Source organism: Callospermophilus lateralis, chromosome 2, assembly GCF_048772815.1.
Source record: "Callospermophilus lateralis isolate mCalLat2 chromosome 2, mCalLat2.hap1, whole genome shotgun sequence".
Lineage (NCBI taxonomy): Eukaryota > Metazoa > Chordata > Mammalia > Rodentia > Sciuridae > Callospermophilus > Callospermophilus lateralis.
Window position 1 is genome coordinate 134,713,811 of NC_135306.1, and position 21,765 is coordinate 134,735,575.

At 33.2% G+C, this 21,765-nt stretch overlaps 1 protein-coding gene across 2 annotated transcripts in view; it reads right to left on the bottom strand.

Moving 5' to 3' along the window:
• Positions 1-3,707: 3,707 nt before the first annotated feature.
• Positions 3,708-21,765, bottom strand: part of Naalad2 (N-acetylated alpha-linked acidic dipeptidase 2) — a 44,047-nt gene continuing 25,989 nt past the window's right edge. For both annotated transcript variants that reach the window (XM_077108685.1, XM_076843883.2), the window contains exons 12-19: positions 21,137-21,200; positions 20,134-20,201; positions 19,162-19,253; positions 13,923-14,013; positions 10,871-11,135; positions 7,560-7,641; positions 6,183-6,275; positions 3,708-3,950 (exon numbers count right to left, since the gene is read on the bottom strand). In XM_077108685.1, coding sequence (XP_076964800.1) covers positions 3,761-3,950; positions 6,183-6,275; positions 7,560-7,641; positions 10,871-11,135; positions 13,923-14,013; positions 19,162-19,253; positions 20,134-20,201; positions 21,137-21,200 — 945 coding nt within the window. In that variant the 3' untranslated portion in view covers positions 3,708-3,760. The remainder of the gene's footprint in view (positions 3,951-6,182; positions 6,276-7,559; positions 7,642-10,870; positions 11,136-13,922; positions 14,014-19,161; positions 19,254-20,133; positions 20,202-21,136; positions 21,201-21,765) is intronic.

Here is a 21,765-nt window from a genome sequence, read left to right on the forward strand (position 1 = left end):
ATCCCATCACATTACAAGAGAAAAACAGTTCCTAAACTCTTGGTGTTTTAATGAAGAACCACATATACAATTGTTATTGGACACGTCTGCGTAGTTTATCTACTTTCTGTATTTATGTTTTGTCAAAATCTTGAAGTGTTGAGATTTCTGAGTAGTTTTTTTCTCAGAAGAACTGTTTTAATGGGTGTGAAATTTATAAGTTTTACTTATGTTTTTAACAAGATGAAAGTGTCTCTTTAATAGTGTAGTCATCACTTTGCTTAATTAGTTTTCATCAACAAATGATCTTTGGTGTGCTGGGGATAACTGATCAAATAAAGACACTTTACTTTCAAGCAAGATTCCAAAAAGAAAAACAAGATCATTAAATAAAAGTATGCCAAGCTGGGCATGGTGGTGCATGCCTGTAATCCCAGTGGCTTGGGAGGCTGAGGCAGAAGGATCACAAGTTCAAAGCGAGCCTTAGCAAATTATAAAGAGCTGGGGATGTGGCTCAGTGGTTAAGTGCCCCTGGATTCAGTCCCTGGTACAAAATTATATATATATATATATATAAATGTGGCTGTGCAGCATATTTGGTACACTTTTTCAAAAAGTTTTGATTATCTCCTAAATTAAGGTGGCTCAGTCCATGCCAAGCCTGAACTTTAGCCTAATGCCTAGAATTGGAGAATGCACCCGGGAAAGAAAATAGTTGGTGATCTCAGTTATCCAAGTACTCAGAGATCTTTAGCACCTCTGATTTTCAGTGCTTCCATAGTTCTGTGGAATCTCTGAAAATATCTTGAGAAAGTTTAAAATATAAAAGTATTTCTAAAAATATTTGTTATCTCTAAATATATTCAATCCAATTTTTCCTAGTTGTAACTGGAGCAATTGTCTGTCAGTTACTACAACATCCCTAGGAATGAAACTCCCTATTGAAGAGATTTTTAAATAGTGCATGTATGCTTACATTTAGGAAGATCATTCTATAATTATGGATATAAAGGAGAAAAGGAAGTGGAATGATCTCAAGAGAAGTCAGATCATTTAAGTGAAAGATAGCTTCTCTGAATTTAGAATAATTAGGTTGGAAATTAGAATATAAGAACTATTGAAAAGTGGCTTGGGAGGCTGAGGCAGAAGGTATAGGCATGGTGGTGCACACCTGTAATTCCAGGTACTTTAGAAGCTGAAGCAGGACAGACTGTCAGAAAAGAGTATATAGAGCAAATGACTTCATAGTTAGAAAGCAACAACAAGGGAAGGCTGTCTAGCTTTTACCTATGTAGCACTATCATTTATTTGGAGGTGACTATTTTACCCTAAACTAATTTCTACAGGATTAACTAATTCATGTTCTTCAAAGTATGAACTTCAGTAAAATATTCAGATGGCCAGTGTGTGTGTATGTAAATGAATATTATTTATATCCTCAGAAGAACCGCTAAATTAAAAAACTGGAAGAGGATTTATATTTGTGAACTGTATTGCATCCCATAAATTCATATACTTTTTCCTGTTCAAAATGAAATTTTTTATTTTACCAATTAAAAAAGGAATATATCCTGATATTAAAAACTTAAGCAACCCAGAAAAATACTGAGTCTTGCCACCCCAAAGTAAGCACTGTTGACATTTTGTTGATATTTTTATATTTAGATTTATCACTTTTTTTTTTGCAACAAAAGTCACGAACAATTTACCATATGAATTAAAATGTGTATATCATCAGTTTTAGGATTATACAGTAAGTTAATCAGTTCTCCATTGAAATTTTGTTCATTACTTACTCATTTCACTATGATATAGAATGCTGCAGTAAACACCCTTGTGTTATATATTCTGTTTAATTTCTCTACAGAACAAATTTTTAGAATTTCTAAGTATATACATATATATATATATATATATATATATATATATGTATATATATTTTACATGCCTATATCTTATTGGTCTACTTTAATATTATGTAACTTCTGACTGTATTAAACATGTTTAATTTTTTTTATATGACTAAAGTAAATTACTGTAGTATAATAGGAATGTATGCCTTATTTAACTTTGATTTTAAAAATCATTCATAAATCAGGCAGTACACACTGACAACAATATATTTCTTTGTTATTATTTTCTATGTATTCTTAAAAGAAATAATCGTTCACTCGGGGGAATAATGATTAACAGCTCAACTGTTAATCAAATGCTCAGGAGGAAAATTAAAAAAAAAAAACAACATTCAAATGTGTAATTAACATGGGATAGCACATACCCTACATCCAGTATCATGGACTGATTACAGTGTTTCCCACATAGCTGCTTGTTCTGATCAATTGTTGATGAAAGATGAGAAAAACAAAATAGCTTGCCAATTAAAGGAACAGTAAGTTGCAAAGATTAATACTTTGTCCCAAATACATATTTCAAGTCACATATGTTGGTTAGCCCGTGTATTTCTTCAAAAAAAGCTGCCAGCAGGAATAATACCCTTCAAGAGATTTCCAAACTTTTGTGTTTTGTCTCCTTTAGAAATGATGTAATAGAGTTGGAAGGAACTGATGTCCAGTTATATATAATTGACTCAGTTGGATAGTAGAAATGTATGACTCATGGGTATTAATCCACTCTTTTCTACAACACAGTGCCTCCCCATGCATGCCAGGCAAGTGCGTTACCACTTGAGCCACATCCCCAGCCCCAACTTGTTATCTTTTTAAAGCAGAAGACTTTGTGGTATTTTTCATAGAATAAGAAAACTTATCTTGATGACTCAAGATTATTGTTACACATGTGCTTATTTTATTATGGGGAAATGGTGAGACACCCTGTAGTAATGTTGAGTTATAAAAGTAATGTCTGTTTCTAAATACCCGCAACTCTTTGTTATATTAAATCATATTGTTGGCCTTGTAAGGAGTGGCAGATGTAGTTTCTCCTTGCAGTCAAACTTGGAGTTGTCCCTTACTTGTGTGTGCCTGCCAATAAATCCATTCTAATTTTTGATTCTCAACTCTTTGGTAACATAGTTGAACAGTCAAGCTAATTGAAATTTAATTATGTTCAACTGTAATTCTGTGACTTCATAAAGGCTTGCAGATGCTGATATGCTTTATAGAAGCTAGACTGGAACTTTGGGGCAGCTACCTCATCACCTATTAGATTTATGTATTTATTCAGTAGAGTAGAATTTATCAAAAGCTTAGATACTATTGACTTTTTCTGACGATTGGCACTACATTGGTAATTTTACAAGAGAAGATGTGCTATCCCAGTTTTTCTACCAGACCTTTATTTTTTTGTAGTCAAATTTACCAGGGCATAATTTTCATACAGTAAGATGTAGACATTTTTAGTTTGATGAGGTATGGCAAATGTGTACACTGCTGTAACAGCTCAAGATACAGAAAACACATTTATCCAAGAAAGATTTTCCATACATCTTTGTGATCATCCTTTCCCTCTGGTCGTTTGTCCAATCACCAATTTATATCTAGTTTAACACTTCTTCATGTAAATGGTTTTGCCTTATGTACTCTTTTATGCCTGGCTTCTGTAACTCAACAATGTCTGCCAGTAGCATTGCTTCCTTTAATTTTACTGCTGAGTAGTATTCCCTTATGGATATGTATTCCCACAATTTATCCATTTATCTGTTGGTAGACATTAAAAATCAAGATTTTAGAACACTCTGGCTTCACAGGCCATCAAAAAGACTAACTTCATCCTCAGACTTTCAGCAACACTTTTAATAGTTATTCTCTTAGCTGATGCCTTCTTATAACACTTCTTTCAGTGTTCCTGCTGCTGCTTGAATTGTGAAAACTGCAATAGAAATATGTTTCTTTACTTCTGTCCAGGCCAAATGAGAGTCTGCTTTATTTTCAATATCAAACATAGCATCATAAATCCCAGGAAATGATTCTCCAGCATATTTGTTGTGGCTACTTGGAGCAAAAATGATGTGCCTAAAAGAAAATATTCTTATTATTTAAAACAAATGGAAATGAATTAGTACCATAACTATATTCACTTCAGAAGTTATTTGGGAAAGTGAAAGGATGCAATACATTATATATTCACTTAATAAAGTAACCTTTACAATCATACACGGAAAAATTATTCCTATACCACTGCAGTAGACAAACTCCATAATATAACTACTTTAGAATATACTTTTAATATTTAGTTAATAGTCAAAAATACAGTGTAGGCCAGTCACAGTGGCATATGCTTGTCATCCCAGTGATTCAGAAGGCTGAGGAAGAAGGATCATAGGTTTGAGGCCAGCCTCAGCAACTGAACAAGAACCTGGTTCAAAATAGTAAAAGCACCCCTGAGTCCAATCCCCAGTACAAAAAAATAAAATTAAAAAATCAGTGTAATTTTTTTGGAGCTTAGGTTGTAGTAACCTCATCAAATTTTAAAATGTGTTGGTCCTTAGACCTGAAATCCCAAGTCCTAATTATGGAGATAGTAAATGTTCAAATAGGATACTTCCATATATATTTATCATGTCCTATAGTAATAAATAACTGGGAGAAAAGACTCAAAGTGGTAGAGTGCTTGCCTAGCACATGTGAGGCACTGGGTTTGATCCTCAGCACCAAATAAAGGTATTGTGTTGTGTCCATCTGCAACTAAAAAAAAAATTAATTTAAATGAGATAAATTATAAAATGTGAGCCATATAATATAGCAGTAGGGTGCAAATAAAAAGAGCAAAACTATACAGTATCATAGAAAGCTAGAAGAGATTATTAAGGGAAAAAATATGTAAACTCCTATATGTTTCCATTTATCTTTAAGTAAAGATAAATGTTCATATTATAATGTGTGCATGTATATGTATGCAGACAATATGTGTATTATAAGTAAATGTATACATATATACATGAATACGATTTATGCATACTTACATGTAAACAATATATACAGATTATAATGATATACATTTTATATATTCATACAAATATATATATATATATATATATACACACACGTGTGTGTGAAGAAATTCCCAATAAACACTGAGTTTCTCTGAAAATAGTGGGACTGAGTGAAATATAGGAGGGAGTGATGAATTGCCTTGTCTCTTTTTTTTTTCTATATGCTCCTATAAAGACTGATATTTTTATATTTTAAAATAATAGGTGTTTGATTATAAATAATAGAAATTTAAAGAGACTAATAACAAGATTATAGATATTGTTTTTAAATTTTTTATTTATATACTTAACTAATTGCCCTATTTCATTTGCATGAGTAAACATTTATGTTCTTATTTACAATTTATAAAACTAATTGCCATGTACTGAGTGTATGCTTCTTTAATTTTGCCTCGCTCACACTCACTACGTGACAGAGCTGGGCTCCATAAACTTCTTATAATTACTTAAATGTTAATAATAATCACTGACATTTAGGAAGGTAATGTATACAACAATTTTTGGCATGTTATTTGTTGATAGATAGCCTTAGCAATTAACATCATCTTAATTGAGATGGGAAAGCCATGGAAGCCACTTAAACTAAATCTCACATCTGTAAGTGAACTTGATCATACACTTTATGACTTTACATTTTAGGACCTTTCTAATTTCCACAAGAAACCATAATTTACAAAGGACCTTGAGAAAACATGACTGATATGCAAAAAGAAAACCATTATATTTCTTTAGAGGAACATGGCAGCCATCTTTAAAAAACCTAAAATGTTATATGGAAATGTTACTCTACTTTGGAGAAAAGATCTGGGTCAAAGGAAGAACATTACAGAATAATAGATTTCAGATCTTTATGAAGAAAGTTTTGTAATAATGAGACCTTCTCTAACAGACTGACTTCCTCATGAAGTAAGCTTCCCATCCTGTATATGTTAACTGAGAGTCTGTAAGGATTCATGTAGATAGTTCAACTAGCTGAACTCTCTAAGATCTCCTTTTAAATTCTATGGCTTGAAAATTTTGTTATTAAGAGTTCTTAGTCAATCCTCACCATTTGTAGAAAAATGTGTAATTTTTTGGTATTATGTATTATACTAGTATTAGATGCATAATATGCCCATGTTTCTTTCAGTATACATAGTCACCCTCTATTCATTTAATAATAACAGTTTACAGCAGACTTTAGGTATTTTTTTTTTCTTGTCAAAGTGAGGTATTTGGTATCCTTTAGTGGATTCCCTACTGTTTTCCTTACCTATAGAACTGTCTCCCTGGTAAACCAAGGGGATCAATGAATGCTCTTTCCAGAAGCATCAATTGGTCATTCATAATTCTCACTGCAATGGGACTTTGAGAACAAGAAATATGTAATTAAAACCTTTACTATAGAACCATATTTAAAATAATATTAAATAAAGATGACATGGAAAAATAATTAAAATCAATATATTTTTTTTCATTTTAACAAAAATGCATATTAATCCAGTACTGCTTTACATGATAAACTACATAGCAAGGTCATCATTCTGGCATTTATAACAACAGTCCTACTGGTAATGATTTGTTTTTCAAGGCCACAAGATGATCAAAAAGAACTGGAAGATAGTCAGCTAGGCATTTTGGATAGTACAGGGTGAACTACCAAGTTGTTCCTGACAAGTCACTCAGCCTACTGTGGAAGAAAGGAGCCAAATAAAGGCAGAATAGCAAACAATGACTGAAGGTTTTAGGAGTCCATAAGAAGGGAAGGAAACACTGGGCTGGGAATTCCTTTTGCACTTGAAATTTTCAGACTGTTATCTTGAGTTCCCTGGGCACTCCTACAATTCAAAGGAGAAGAAAGTCTCCTTAAAATGACTGACAAAGCCAGGTGTGATGGCTCATGCCTGTAATATCAGCAGCTCAGGAGGCTAAGACAGGAGGACTAGAAGTTCAAAGCCAGCCTCAGCAATTCAATGAGGCCCTAAGTAACTTCAGGAAACCCTGTCTCTAAATAAAAATACAAAAAAGGACTGAGGATGTGGCTCAGTAGTAAAGCACCCCTAGGTTCAATCCCAGGTACCAAAAGAGAAAAAAAAATGACTGGCAAAGCGTTCTGTTTTCTGATTAAGTCTGAAAACATAATGTCATGGACTATAATGTGGAGCAATTTATGTTTATTACATAATGTTTTATTTTGAATATAACTTTTAAACTATTTTCAAGCTAAAACTGGCAACAAGTTACATGAATTCGATAAAGAAAGAATTATAAATTGATGCATAGAAGTGTTGGAAAAGGACTATATTGAAATAGAGTACAAATGCACTTAAACCCATAAAGCTATGCTAAACAACACAAACTCCTAAAAACATGTTTCTCGCCCTTGTATTGAAATGAGTGTTTAGACTTCCATTTACAACAGTATCTCCTAAATCACCTGAAGTGCTTTTTAAAAAGCAAATTTTAATTCTCTGTCTTGGGTGGGCTCTGATTTCTGCCTTTCTAACAAGCTTGCAGGTAATGGTGATGCTATTGATTTGCAGACCATAATTTGAATAGCAGTGATGTAGAGCTGAATGCTTAAGTGAGTGAAAACAGTTCATTCCTGCAACCAGATTATTCTTCAAAACAGTAGGCATCTGAAACTTACTTATTAAGATCAACTTCTGTAAGTCTTCTATGAAAATCTGAAGCAGCCTCTGAGAAGTTTTTTACAGCAGAAAACAAGGAGTCTTTTTTTTAAGTAGAAAAAAGAAATTACAGGCATTAGTGAGTCATATTTTAATTTCATTTTTCTGTCCTCTCCACACTAATGTGACGGAATAGATGCTGAAACTATTTTGTTACTGAACCTTCTTGTAGATTTATGAAAAGTATTAGAATATGTCACCAAAAATATTGTATGAAATTTTTTAAATGGCTAAAATTATTCTTAAGGAAATTACCACTCAAAAATTTAGAATATAGATAATTCTTTGACCTATAATTTACCTAAAGCCAATATTCATTCCTTTATATATTCATTTAATACATTTTTATTAGGACAATTACTCCACATAAAACACTGAATATATAGCTATAAATAAATTATAATCCCTGTAATTGTTATAGGATTAAAACAATAACAATTTTTTTTTCTGGCACCAGGGATGGAACTCAGGGGTACTTGGCCACTGAGCCACATCCCCAGCCCTATTTTGTATTTCCTTTAGAGACAGGGTCTCACTGAGTTGCTTAGCGCCTTGCTTTTGCTGAAGCTAGCTTTGAACTCTTGATCCTCCTGCCTAGCCTCCTGAGCCACTGGGATTATAGGTGTGTAACACTGAGCCCGACTCAATTTTAATTTCCAAGCAGTACATTTAAGATCTTACTCAAAAGACAACCTGTGACAAACTGATATATCCAGACTCAATGATCAGGTTTGATGGGTTAAACTTTTCTTTAGTTTACAAATTAGGTTCTCAGGACTTTTTTAATGCTTACAATTTATTGTTTTTCATGTTTTCTAAGCAGGAGTTGATTGATGGATACTGGGAATTGAACCCAGTGTTTCTTTGCCACTGAGCTACATCCTCAGCCCTTTTTATTTTTAATTTTGAGACAGGGTCTTGCTGAGTTACTGAGGCTAGCCCCAAATGTGTGATCCTCCTCTCTCAGCTTCCCAAGTGTCTGGGATTACAGGTATATACCAACCACTGCACCCGGCTTCTAAGCAATACATTATTGTTTTGCTATTTGCATCACTCTGTTATGCAGACAAAGTATAACATAAAGTATTCATTTTACAGATACAGCATCTACAGCTCAGACAACAGGATTTCTATTAGGTTACTCTGATAATTGGTACCTTCAATATAAACACATTTAGAATGAAAAACAGGGTCTTTTCATCCTAGATTTTCTTCAATTTTACTTGTGTTTTAAATCTTGCTTAAATAATAACAGATGTGATGGAAACTGAGGGAAGAGAGTATTGACGTTTTTAATTTTAACTGTAATATCAGAAGTTACAAGGCACAGTGGCACATGCCTGTAATCCCAGTGACTGAGAAGCCTGAGGCAGTAGGATCTCAAGTTCAAGGCCAGTCTCAGCAACTTAGACCCTAACTCAAAATAAAACATAAAAAGGACTGGGGATGTAGTTCAGTGGTAAAGCCACCTGGGCACAATCCCCAGTATTGCAAAAAAGAAAAAGAAAAATTTACTGAAGTCAAGATAAGAATGGAAATGTTTTCCTAGAATTTAGTGGCTCAGGTCAATGACAATTTTGGCAAAAGCCACTTTCAGTAGATAAAATAGCACAATGAATTAATATGTGTGGCATGGAGAACTGGAGACAGGGAATGCCAATTTTGTATTCATTCATTTGGTAATTCATCAGACCTTTCTTCTTCATTGAAAACATTTTCCAAGATAATGTTTTTACTGGAACTAAATGAAGACTTTCAATAGTGAAAGAAGTAGTACACATCAAAAAAAGAAATACTGTTGAAAGATAGGAAAATATTTCATCTGAAGGATAGTCACCAATGAAGAAATTACTAAACTAGAGCAGAGCAAGGCATTAACAGAGCAGACTAGATCCCAAACACGGTAAGCTGGTAGAAGAGTGAATACCATTTAAAGGGAGCCCTTCTGTTGAGCCTGTGTAGTTTATGCCTCTTGATTGGACCCTGACTTATACAAATGGATAAGACATAATTCCACCAAAAGGAAATCTGGGCACTTATAAAGGCAATGGTATGCTAAATAGCCAAAGAAATATCAAGGACTGTCTTCCTGTTAACTCTGCTTATTTCTCTAATTTAATCTCTTCATTTCCTTCACCATGCAGAGATACCCCAATCATTGGTATAACCACAATTCTCTGTATTTTCTTTGCTTTATTTTATTTCTATATCAAAATACCTCTGTTCTTTGTAACTTCATAAAGATTACTAACACTTATGTAATAATACTTAAAATAACATATGACCACTCCATATCACTTTTTCTGTGCTATAGTACTCTGTGTACCCTCTAATATCCTATGCATTTTGTCTTCTCCTTGCCCACATAAGATTTTAATCTTTGAGTATTTTGACTAAGTCTTATAATACAATCTCTCATAAATAACAGCACTTTCGACAGAGTAAACAGTTCATATTTTACAATTTTGTTATATAAGAATAAGTCTCCCTGAATAATAAAAGAAAGTGATAATAAAATAGTAATAATAGGCAACATTTATTAAGACAGTGCTAACCACTACTGCTTTTATATTACTTAATGATCTCCACAATAATCATTGACATATTATAGTCTTTCATTTATTGTTTCACTTCTTAAAAAAAAAACTGGGAAATAGAGAAGTTAAATAACTTTCCAAAGAACACACAGACTAAATGGTAGAGCTGGGATCTAATTTAGGCAATCTTCCAGACCCAATACTCTATGCTACTATTCTATATTATATTTTAATCCCTACTTTATAGGAGATATATAAAGTAGAACCAAAACTGAGTGGCCAGTTATAAAAAGAAAGATTTACATAGTTATAACATATTTACATAGCTTATAACTATGTAAATAATTCTTCATTTACACAAACACTAATGGAAATGTTCAGTGATACGAATGTTTAATACATATATGTAGTAGAACTGGTGGTCTTCTCTACTTTTCAATATTTTTACAATTTCTTCACTTTGCTTTTGTAAAAGTGAAAAATGTTCTTAAAGGCAGTATATTATAAGGAATATTTACCAATCCACTGCTTGTAGCACTAACTCAGCCATAATGGATTCATTCTAAACACATCAGATTAAATCAGATTCCGAATTAGGTAGATGTTTATTTTTGTGTAAAAGAATTAGTTAGGCAAAATAAGTAATTATGACTAATTCTAGAATGAAACAGTATCTATTGATCATAAAAGATAATATCATCAAGCACTACCTTAAAGAGTATAAAATGTCTTACCAAATGATACCCCCTCGTCTTTCAATTGCTGGTCATATTTCTTGGATAAATTGAAGATAGTTGCTGCATAGTTTTCCAAAGCTGTTCCATAGTCTTGAATATTGAAAGGAATGATTATAGATTCTGCAAGCTCATATACCAGTGCTCCTCGTAATTGAGCCACAGAGAGCTGTTTCTTAAATGTGGGGTCATAAAAATTCTCTACTAATTCAAATGTTTCATAAATTGTGTGATATACAGGGTAGCTGCTGTATTTATCTGTTTTCTAAAAAAGAGAAGATGCAAGTGTAAAATAAAATTGGATATTTATTCAAATTAAAATATTTTATGTAATCAAGAGAAGTGACTGAAGAATTAATATGTATCCTGAGTTTTAACACAATAAAGCAAAAATACTGAAATTTAATTAACTAAAATATTGCAACCAAAAATTCAGTGATTTAAAATTTTACCTTTATTCATTTTATATTCATGCAGCTTCTATTCAAAATGCCGCTGCTTGAAGTTTTTCTTTATTGTATTTCTAATAACTAAAATTAAGGAATATATATTCGATCTGCACACTAGCAGTTTGAAATTATCCATCAATTGGGAATTAAAGGTGCTTGGCAGTTAGGTATTTATTCAACTGAACAATGGTGTATTTAATGTCTTCCCTCCCGAAGAAGTGTATAACCAAATTATTTAACCTTTATTATATAATTAAGAGCTACTATAATGAATATTAATTATGGTATAGTAGGATCGTATAAGAATATATGTATATATATATATATGTGTGTGTGTGTGTGTGTATGTGTGTGTGTGTGTGTGTGTGTGTATATATATATATATATATATATATATATATATATATATATATATATAATTTTAGTTCTTAGGTCTTCCTATCCTTAGTTTACCACCTGCTACCTTGTTATAGGGTTATCATTCATATTATCATTCTTATTTAGTATCACTAGAAAAAAATTTGTCTTAGTCACTCTCCTTCTAATTGTCTGTTTCTAATCTGTAGTGGTCTTAGAAACTACATAACTGCTCAAATTGATGACAGGGTACAAAAGTGAAAAGGCCTTGAAAATGAATTAAAAGCTCACCTTTTATGTATAGTTGACCACTAAACAACATTGGTGTTAGAGATGCTGATTTGTCCCCACACATATATTTCAAAATTCAAGGATAACTTTTGAATCCCCAAAAACTGAACTACTAATATCCTGTTATTGACAGGAAGCCTTACTAAAAACAATAACAATTATCATATATTTTGTGTGTTATATGTATTCTATATAGTGAAAATATGTGAGAATCAGAAAAGATTACTTTTTATTATGCTATGCAACTTACTGGAGAGACAACTGATAATGCAGGGATGATTAGTGTCATATGGCATTTGAAACAGATACTCTCAACACTTAAGCTCACCACAATACAATAGAACACAGCTATGAAACTATTATAGTAGTATAGTGTAGACTATAATTAATTTTAATACTTCTTTACATGTTTATATTTCTTTCTCCTGCAAATGATACCAGGTCTCCTTAAGCATTTGTGTGTGTAGGTTTTGATAAATTCTAAGTAGTTATAATAAACTTTCCTGGTAGTAAATAATAAAACAGACTATTATTTAAATACATTTAATGTATTCATGACATACCTAATCTTTTATGTGTATTTTTTGACAGGGGGGGCTACATTATTCATCTGTACATTTTTCAAATTGTAGTGAATCTCCAAAAAAATCTACATATAAATGAACCCATGCAGTTCAAACCCATGTTGTTCAAAGGTCAGCTGTATTAAGTATAAGGCATATTAGTATACAGAATTTATACATCTATTTTGTAATATTCTGGAACTGTTCTAGCTTAATTCTTTGTTCTTAATTATATTTTGGACTGTCAATTTTATAATGGATACATATTATCAACATACAAGATGTTGGTGTGTTGCACTTTTTATTTGAAAATTGATTAAAAGCTGTGAAAATCTGTGTTTACTAATGTAATCTTCAGTGTAATTTATGGTTTAATTTAAAATATAGACAAGTCAATATGGTATGTTGACTATATCCAAGTTAACTATATCATCCAGGTGCTTAAGTGACAAGGATGCAAACTAGACACTGCAGAACAGAAGAATATCAAGTTAATAATTAAGAGAAACTTGCTGTTCTTTACTCAGAAGTCCTGGACTCATGATAGGCAGGATTTGGAATATGAAGAGGGGCTACTGACAATAGATAATACTAGTGTACCCCTCAAACAAAATACATCCTCCGACTGCATTTTCCTCAGGAAAAGGACATCAGAGCCTACAAGATGAGGCTAGGAAAAAATAAATAAAACTAGGCTAGAAGATGAGATTTTTCCAACTTACCCTGAATCCAGAAAAGAATATGAATTACCTACTACTGATAACCATGTGGCATTACTCTGTGAACTGCCATTTCAGTGAATAAACCTAGTAGTGAAATACTCACAAAATAATCCAAATTACTTCCTGGTTTATCTAAAAGAGCAGGCAGTCTGTCTGCATCCCTGGAGTTCTTCCCAGGCCACATGTCTATCTGGTGCCCAGTGCCAAACAACTCAGAAAACAGTTCCTCACCAATGGAAGGTGGATTCATTACATTGTCGCTATAGTTTAGATCTGAAATGTCCCCCAAAGTCCCATGAGTTAAAGGGTTGGACCTCAGGTTGCACTACCAGAAGGTAGCAGAACTTTTAAGAAGTAGGCCTTGTGAGAGGTCTTAGTCTTTGGGGCATGATAGCCTGGAAGGATAGTGGAAATACTTCTTATTCTTATTTCCCTCTTGGATTCCCAGCTGTAAGGAGGTCAGCAGCTTTCCTGCACCATGTGTTCCCCACAAGATGTGCTTCCTCAACCAGGCCCAAAAGCAATGATGCCACTGACCATGGACACAATTCTCCCAAATGCTAAGTCCAAATAACCTCTCTCTATCAGTTGTTCACCTCAGGTATTTGTTACAGTAATGGAAAGCTGACTAACACAAATGCTATATATTGAAAATAATAAAGTGGCTTACCCTGTTCTTGGTGTAACGAACTCTGCCTGAAGCAATTCCAAGTCTCTGAAAATAAGCTTCAAAATCACTTCCAGATCCCAGCTTGTTGATTCTAGATGTAAAATATGGAAAAATAAATAAAATACATACATACATTAATATATAATTAGATAACACAAAGTTAAGAAGATGATTAATGAATCCTGCCCCAAGAGTAGTAAGAAATTATGTAGTGTATGTACTACAAGGAATAGTTCAAGGTAATAGCCTTCAAGGTAATTTTTTCCTAGCATACATTGGAAAATCACTGTAATAAATTTATAAATCTGCATTGAAGACAACCAGAGATTGGCAGTGTCATCAAAACTTGTAGCTTAGTGATGAAGCCATCATCCAAATTTTCAGCATCTAAGAGAAGTGCAAAGCAATGTAGCTCTCGTGCCCACATCGGAGAACTATAGTCCAATATGAAATTTGCCACAAGGAAATCTATATTTAAGATCATGAAGAATCTATGTGTGCCTCATTTCATTCCCAAAACAAATCTATTTATAATATATTTATTTGCATATAATTAAAATCACTGTACATATGCACATGCATATATATGCATATACACACATGATCTAATTATGTGAAAATTTTTTTGTGAACTAATGGTGAGTCAATAAAGCAGAATGTAATATTATATTTGCATTAATAACTGTGCCTAATAGAAGAAAACGCAGGCCCAAATCTTCACATGTTGCCTTAGGAGATGACTTCCTTAACAAGACTCCTAAAGCACAAAAAATAAATAAATAAATAATCAATCAATGGGATGGATTCAAACTAAAAAGCTTTTTCTCAGCAAAGGAAACAATCAATAACATGAAGAGAGAGCCTAAAGAATGAGAAAAAATCTTTACCACATGCACTTTCAGATAGAGTACTAATCTCCAGGATATATAAAGAACTCAAAAACCTTAACAGAAAAAAAAAATAAAAATAACCCAGTCAATAAGTGGGTTATGGAACTGAACAGACACTTTACAAAAGAAAAAATACAATCGAACAACAAATATATGAAAAAATGTTCAACATCTCTAGCAATTAGAGAAATGCAAATTAAAACTATTCCAAGATTTCATCTCACTCCAGTGAGAATGGCAATTATCAAGAATACAAGCAACAATAAGTGTTGGTGAGGATGTGGGGAAGAAGGTACACTCATACATGCTGGTAGGACTACAAATTTCTAATACTGCATTAGGAAAGCAGTATGAAGATTTCTTAGAAAACATGGAATGGAACACCATTAGACCCAGCTATCCCACTCCTCTGTTTATACCCAAAGGACTTAAAATCAGCATAATACAGTGACATAACCACATCGATGTTTATAACAGCTCAACTCACAATTGCCAAATTATGGAACCAACCTACATGCCTTTCAACAGATGAATGGATAAAGAAAATGTGGTGTGTATACACACACACACACACACACACACACACACACAATGAAATATTACTCAGTCTTAAAGAATGAAAAGATCACATTTGCTGGTAAATGGATGGAGCTGGAGAATATCATGCTAAGTGAAGTAAGCCAATCCCCCAAACCAAAGGCAAAATGTTTTCTCTGATATGCAGCTGCTAATTCAGAATAAGGCAAGCAGGCAGCAACTAGAGAAGAGTTACTTTGGATTAGGCAGAGGGGAGTGAAGGCAGTGGAGAGGATACAGGGGTAGGAAGGATAGGAGAATGAATCAGACATTATTACCCTGTATGCATAAATGACTACACAATCAGTAGTGTGATTCTATATTGTGTACAATCAGAGGTTGAGAAGTTATATTGAATTTATGTATGATATATTAAAGTGCATTCTACTGTCACATATAACTAATTAGAACACATTTTAAAAATGCCAAAAGAAAAACAAAGTGTATATTTCCAAACTACTAGATTATTAGATGTGTTTTGAGATTGAGGCCTTGGATGCTCTTAAAATACCTTTTGTATTCTACTCTTTGTTGAACAAGGATGTGAAACTTTTATGAAAGAAACACATTTAAGCTTTCAAAAGACTGATTTGGGATATGAAATGAGGCTATTAACTTCCACCTTTATTTACTAGTATTAGAAATAGCACTGTAATAGAAAATGAATATACAATAAATTCAAGGAAGCTGCTGTTGCATAAATGAAAAGAGGAAAAAATTAACATATTATATATTATACAAAATCTTTATATATAATCTGTGTATATGTTCTATATATAAAATCTGTATATATTATATATATAATAACATTACATAGATATAACATATATATATAATCAAAAATAATTACAGGTCAATACAATTTGGTGGTTGCTAACAATGCCTCTTGGTAAATTTACAAGCAAATAGTCCATTATTTGTTTTTCTTCCCTTCATCAATATCATGGGAAGTTATATTTTTATTAGTATATCTACTACATATTGGAATAAAAGAATACCAAATAGTGACTAATAATATAGCAAAAACATTTTGATCAAAAATTTGCAAAATTACATCCATCTGTGCTCTATTATAGGTTAAAAAATATAACCTATAATAGAGATTATAGCTCTATGGCTGTGCTGAATGATTAGCAGAACAAAACCTGGGAGAAGAAAGCTTTTATCAACTTCACTCCATGGCACCAAAATAGTCCTGTCACCAATGGAACAGAATAGAGAACACAGAGTCTAACCCACAAAACTTCAGTTATCTTATATTAGACAAAGGTGCCAAAAACATACATTGGATAAAAGATAGCCTCTTCAACAAATGGTGCTGGAAAACTGAAAATCCACATGTAACACAATGAAATTAAACCTCTATCTTTCACCATGCACAAAACTCAACTCAGAGTGGATCAAGGACCTAGGATTTAAACCAGAGACCTTGCACCTAATGAAAAAAAAAAAGTAGACTCAAATCTCCATCATGTCCATTTAGGCCCCAACTTTTTTTTTTTTTATCAGTTGCTCAAAACATTACAATGATCTTGATATATCATATATCATACATTTGATTCAAATGGGGTATGAATTCTTACTTTTCCCATGTGTACAAATTGCAGGATCACATTGGTTATACAGCCACATTTATTCATACTGTCATACTAGTGTCTGTTGTATTCTGCTGCCCTTCCTATCCCCTTCCTATCCCCCCCTCCTTTCACCTTTCTCTACCCCATCTACTGTTACAAATTTCTCTTTTTTTTCCCCTTCTCCCTCACATCATCTTATCTGTAATTTTGTATAACAATGAGGGTCTCCTTCCAACTTCCATGCAATTCCCCTTCTCTCTCCCATTCCCTCCCACCTCTCGTCCCTGTTTAATGGTAATCTTCTTCTCATGCTCTTCCTCCCTGCTCTGTTTTGAGTTGCCTCCTTTATATCAAAGAAGACATTTGGCATTTGCTTTTTAGGGATTGGCTAACTTCACTTAGCATAATCTGCTATAATGCCATCCATTTCCCTGCAAATGCCATCATTTTGTTATTTTTTAGTGCCGAGTAATATTCTATTGTGTATAAATGCCACATTTTTTTTATCCATTCATCTATTGAAGGGCATCTAGGTTGGTTCCACAGTCTAGCTATTGTGAATTGTGCTGCGATGAACATTGATGTAGCTTTATCCCTGTAGTATGTTCTTTTTGGGTCTTTTGGAATAGTCCAAGAAGGGGAATAGCTGGGTCAAATGGTGGTTCCATTCCAAGCTTTCTAAGGAATCTCCATACTGCTTTCCAAATTGGCCGCACCAATTTGCAGTCCCACCAACAATGTACAAGTGTACCCTTTTCCCCACGTCCTCGCCAGCACTTGTTATTGTTTGACTTCATAGTAGCTGCTATTCTTGCTGGAGTGAGATGGTATCTTAGAGTGATTTTAATTTGCATTTCTCTGATTGCTAGAGATGGTGAGCATTTTTTTCGTGTATTTGTTGATTGATTGTATGTCCTTCTCTGAGAAGTGCCCAACTTTCTTAATAAAATTCCTGTAGTGCAAAAATTAAAACCTAGAAAAAATAAATGGGATTGATTCAAACTCAAAAGCTTCTTCTCAGCAAAAGAAACAATCAGTGAGGTGAATACAGAGCCTACAGAATGGGAGCAAATCTTTACCACAAGCACATCAGAGCACTAATCTCTAGGACATATAAATTCTTTCCCACAAGCACATCAGAGCACTAATGTCTAGGATATAGAAAGCACTAAAAAACGTTAACACCAAAATAACAAATAAACCAATCAATAAATGGGCCAAGGAACTGAAGAGACACTTCTCAGAAAAGGATATACAATCAATCAACAAACTTATGAAAAAAATGTTCAACATCTCTAGCAATTAAAGAAATGCAAATCAAAACTGCTCCAAGATTTTGTCTCACTCCAGTCAGAATGTATCTATTAAGAATATAATCAACAATAAGTGTTGGCGAGGATGTGGGGGAAAAGGTACACTCATACATTGCTGGTGGGACTGCAAATTAGTGAAGCTGATATGGAAAGCAGAATGGAGAATCCTTGGAAAACTGGGAACGGAACCACCATTTGACCCATCTATCCCACTCCTAGGTCTATACCTAAAGGACTTAAAAACAGCATACTACAGGGACACAGCCACATTAATGTTTATAGCACCACAATTCACAATAGCTAAATTGTGGGACCTTTCAGTAGATGAATGGATTGGGAAATTTTGGAATATATACACAATGGAACATTACTCAGCAATAAATGAGAATAAAATCATGACATTTGCAGGTAAATGCAGTTGGAGAATATAATACTAAGTGAAGCAAGCCAACACCAAAAAACCAAAAGCTGAATGTTTTCTTTGATACGAGGATACAGATGAATAATTGGGGGAAAGAGAATGGAAGGAATGGAGGAACTTTAGATAGGGCATAGAGGAGGGAGGGGAAAGGAGGGGGCAATGGGGTAGGAATGATGGTGGAATGAGTTAGACATCATTACTCTAAGTACATGTATAAGACCTGAATGGTGTGAAAATATTCTGTGTATAATCAGTGTCTTGAAAAGTGTGCTTTAAATGTATAATATGAAATGAATTGCATTCTGCCATCATGTATAACTAATCAGAATAAATAAAAATATATATATATATACATTAAAAAATTCACTCCAATTATTGATGATACATATGAGGATTACATGTTTGGGGAAATGTGGGGCAGAGGGGAATTTATGGAAGAAAAGATGAATGTAAGTGATTTACCTAGGAAAACCTTTATTTTCAGGTGAAGGGTCTTTTTCCAACCAGCTTTCATAAAGTGATTTACTCTCAAAACCATCATCTGGGCTAGACATCTAGAAAGATAACCAAATACTGGTGATTAAGAACAGAAACAACTAAATTTATTCCATTATAAAACTATATATTTGCTGGGCATGGTGGCAGAAGCCTGTATTCCCAATGGCTTGGGAGTCTGAGGCAGGAGGATCACAAGTTCAAAGCCATCCTCAGCAACTTAATAAGGCCCTATGCAACTCACTAAGAACTTGTCTCTAAATAAAATAACAAAAGGGGGCTGGGGATGTGACTCAGTGGTTGAGTGCCCCTGGGTTCAATCCTCAGTACCAAGTCCTCAGGTTAGAAACAATCTGGTGTCCAGGCACAATGGTATTCCTACAGTTCTAGCTTCTGGGGAGGCTGAGACTGGTGGACTGCCCAAGCCCAGGAGTTCAAGACCAGCCAGGGCAAAATGGTGAGTCTGTGTCCTCTCTAGCTTTCAAAGTTTTTAGTTTTGATGGTCTTCTACTTTTATCATTGTTGCTGCCAAACTCCATCTTATGAGACCTGACAAAGTAACCACCCAATTTATATATGTTGTATGAAAGGAGTTGCTGGGAAACACAATTTTTTGAACTCTGAGATTTTTCTGTAGCAGTTCAATGTTCTTTTCAGTGTAACAAAATGCTCTGTCAGATTAATATTGAGCCTACTATACATTATAAGTTAGGATACAATGAATAAGCATTATTATTAGAAAGAACAGACTGAAAATACTATCTTCACATTTATGTCACATAGTAAATTTCATATTAAAAGTTTTGTTTTTATTTGTCCTTTATATGAGTCAACCATGTTCTGTCACCAACTTAAAATTAAGTGCCACTAGCTTAAGGGAAAAAAGTGTTATTCATGTATCCATTTATCAGAAAACATAGTAAGACAGATCTTATATACCTCTTTTGTCAGTTTATACATCAACTGGTAAAGAAGGGGTGTACAGTCAACTCTGAGAGTATAATTGCCTGAAAAATAAATGAAACTACTATTTCATACTTCCAAATGAAACTTGAATTGTGCTTAGTTCTAACATTATTTTAAAATTTTAAATAAGATATAACAGTCTTTATATCAAATGCATCATTCCCATGGAATAAAAGAGGGTAGAATTTTCTCTCCAGGAATAGGAGAATCTGCCATACATATTTTGGGCTGAAAAAGGAGTAAATGGCCTTAGGTGTCTGAGGCAAGAGCTCCCACACAATTCAGACCTCATCCTTATGGCAGTATCTCTCTTAGGAAAAAGCAGGATAAGGCTACAGAATTCCCTCTATATTCACTCATTCATTTCAATATTACATATTAAGATATTAGAGTATGTATGTATGCTCTGACATTCATTTAGAAAAATTAAAATTCAACAAAAGTCTAGGGACATACATATGTCAAATTCAAAAGGAAATAGTTTGTGCATATTCCAATAAATACTGGAAATATTCCTGTCTTTTTATACTTTTTAAGAAACTGTTTTTAAATAGGAAATATATCTGTATAAAATATTCTGTAAATATTATTACAGGAAATATTTCTGTGTGAAATATTTTGTGGAATATTTTTACCAAAATTTATTTAATATATCCATAGCAAAAATGTGGTTAATACTAGAGTTTAAGTAGCAGACCACGGTAGACAAATAAATATGGTAAATATAACAAAGAAACTAAGAGCAATAGGTTAGTTATGATTCCCAATAATTGATATGAATCATTATTTTCTCCGTAGTAAAATAGAAAATTAAGTTATTACTGTGAAGCCTCATAGGAAGAGAATATCTGAAAAAGATAAGAAGTTGGAATTTATAGACTTAAAGGACACATAATGCATAATAACCATAAAGGAAAATTACTCTAAGTAAAATTTACTTTATAAACATCTTACTTAAAAATGAAATAAAATTTACCTTCTATAGATGAATCTGAATTGATATAAGCAACACTTCTCTCCTGGAGTATTTTTACATTCTCCTATAGTTGAAGCAAAGTTGTTAATTCACAGTATTTACTATCATAAAAACAAACAAAATAAGCACAATAGTTTTGTGGAAGAGTGATCTGCAAATATCTTTATAACCAAATACTTACACCTGCCTGTGACCATAGTTTCTGAGAAAATGTTGATAATTGGTTGGTTGTAAACATTATGTAATTAAAACAAGAAAGAAGATTACTATGAATCAGTAGCTAATATATATAGTAATAGTAGAGAGCCCCAAAGGAAAAGAAACATTTTCAATATGTGGTTCTTTGATTCCTTAATCAATAGATGTAGGGATGAGGTTCCCAGATTTGGGGGACTCAGCCCCGATATACTAAATCAGAATTGCTCAATGTGAGGCCTGGAAATCTGTATCATCAGGTATCCCTGAGGATTAATCTTCACTCCTGTTGAGATTCACTAAGAGTGAATACCCATGTAAAGTTACCATTTTAAAAGCAAAAATAGAAAATTTTCATACTATGTTAATAAAAATATAAAGAAGTGAAAAATAAAAAAGAACAGAGGAAAAAATGGTGGAAAGAAGGAGTGACA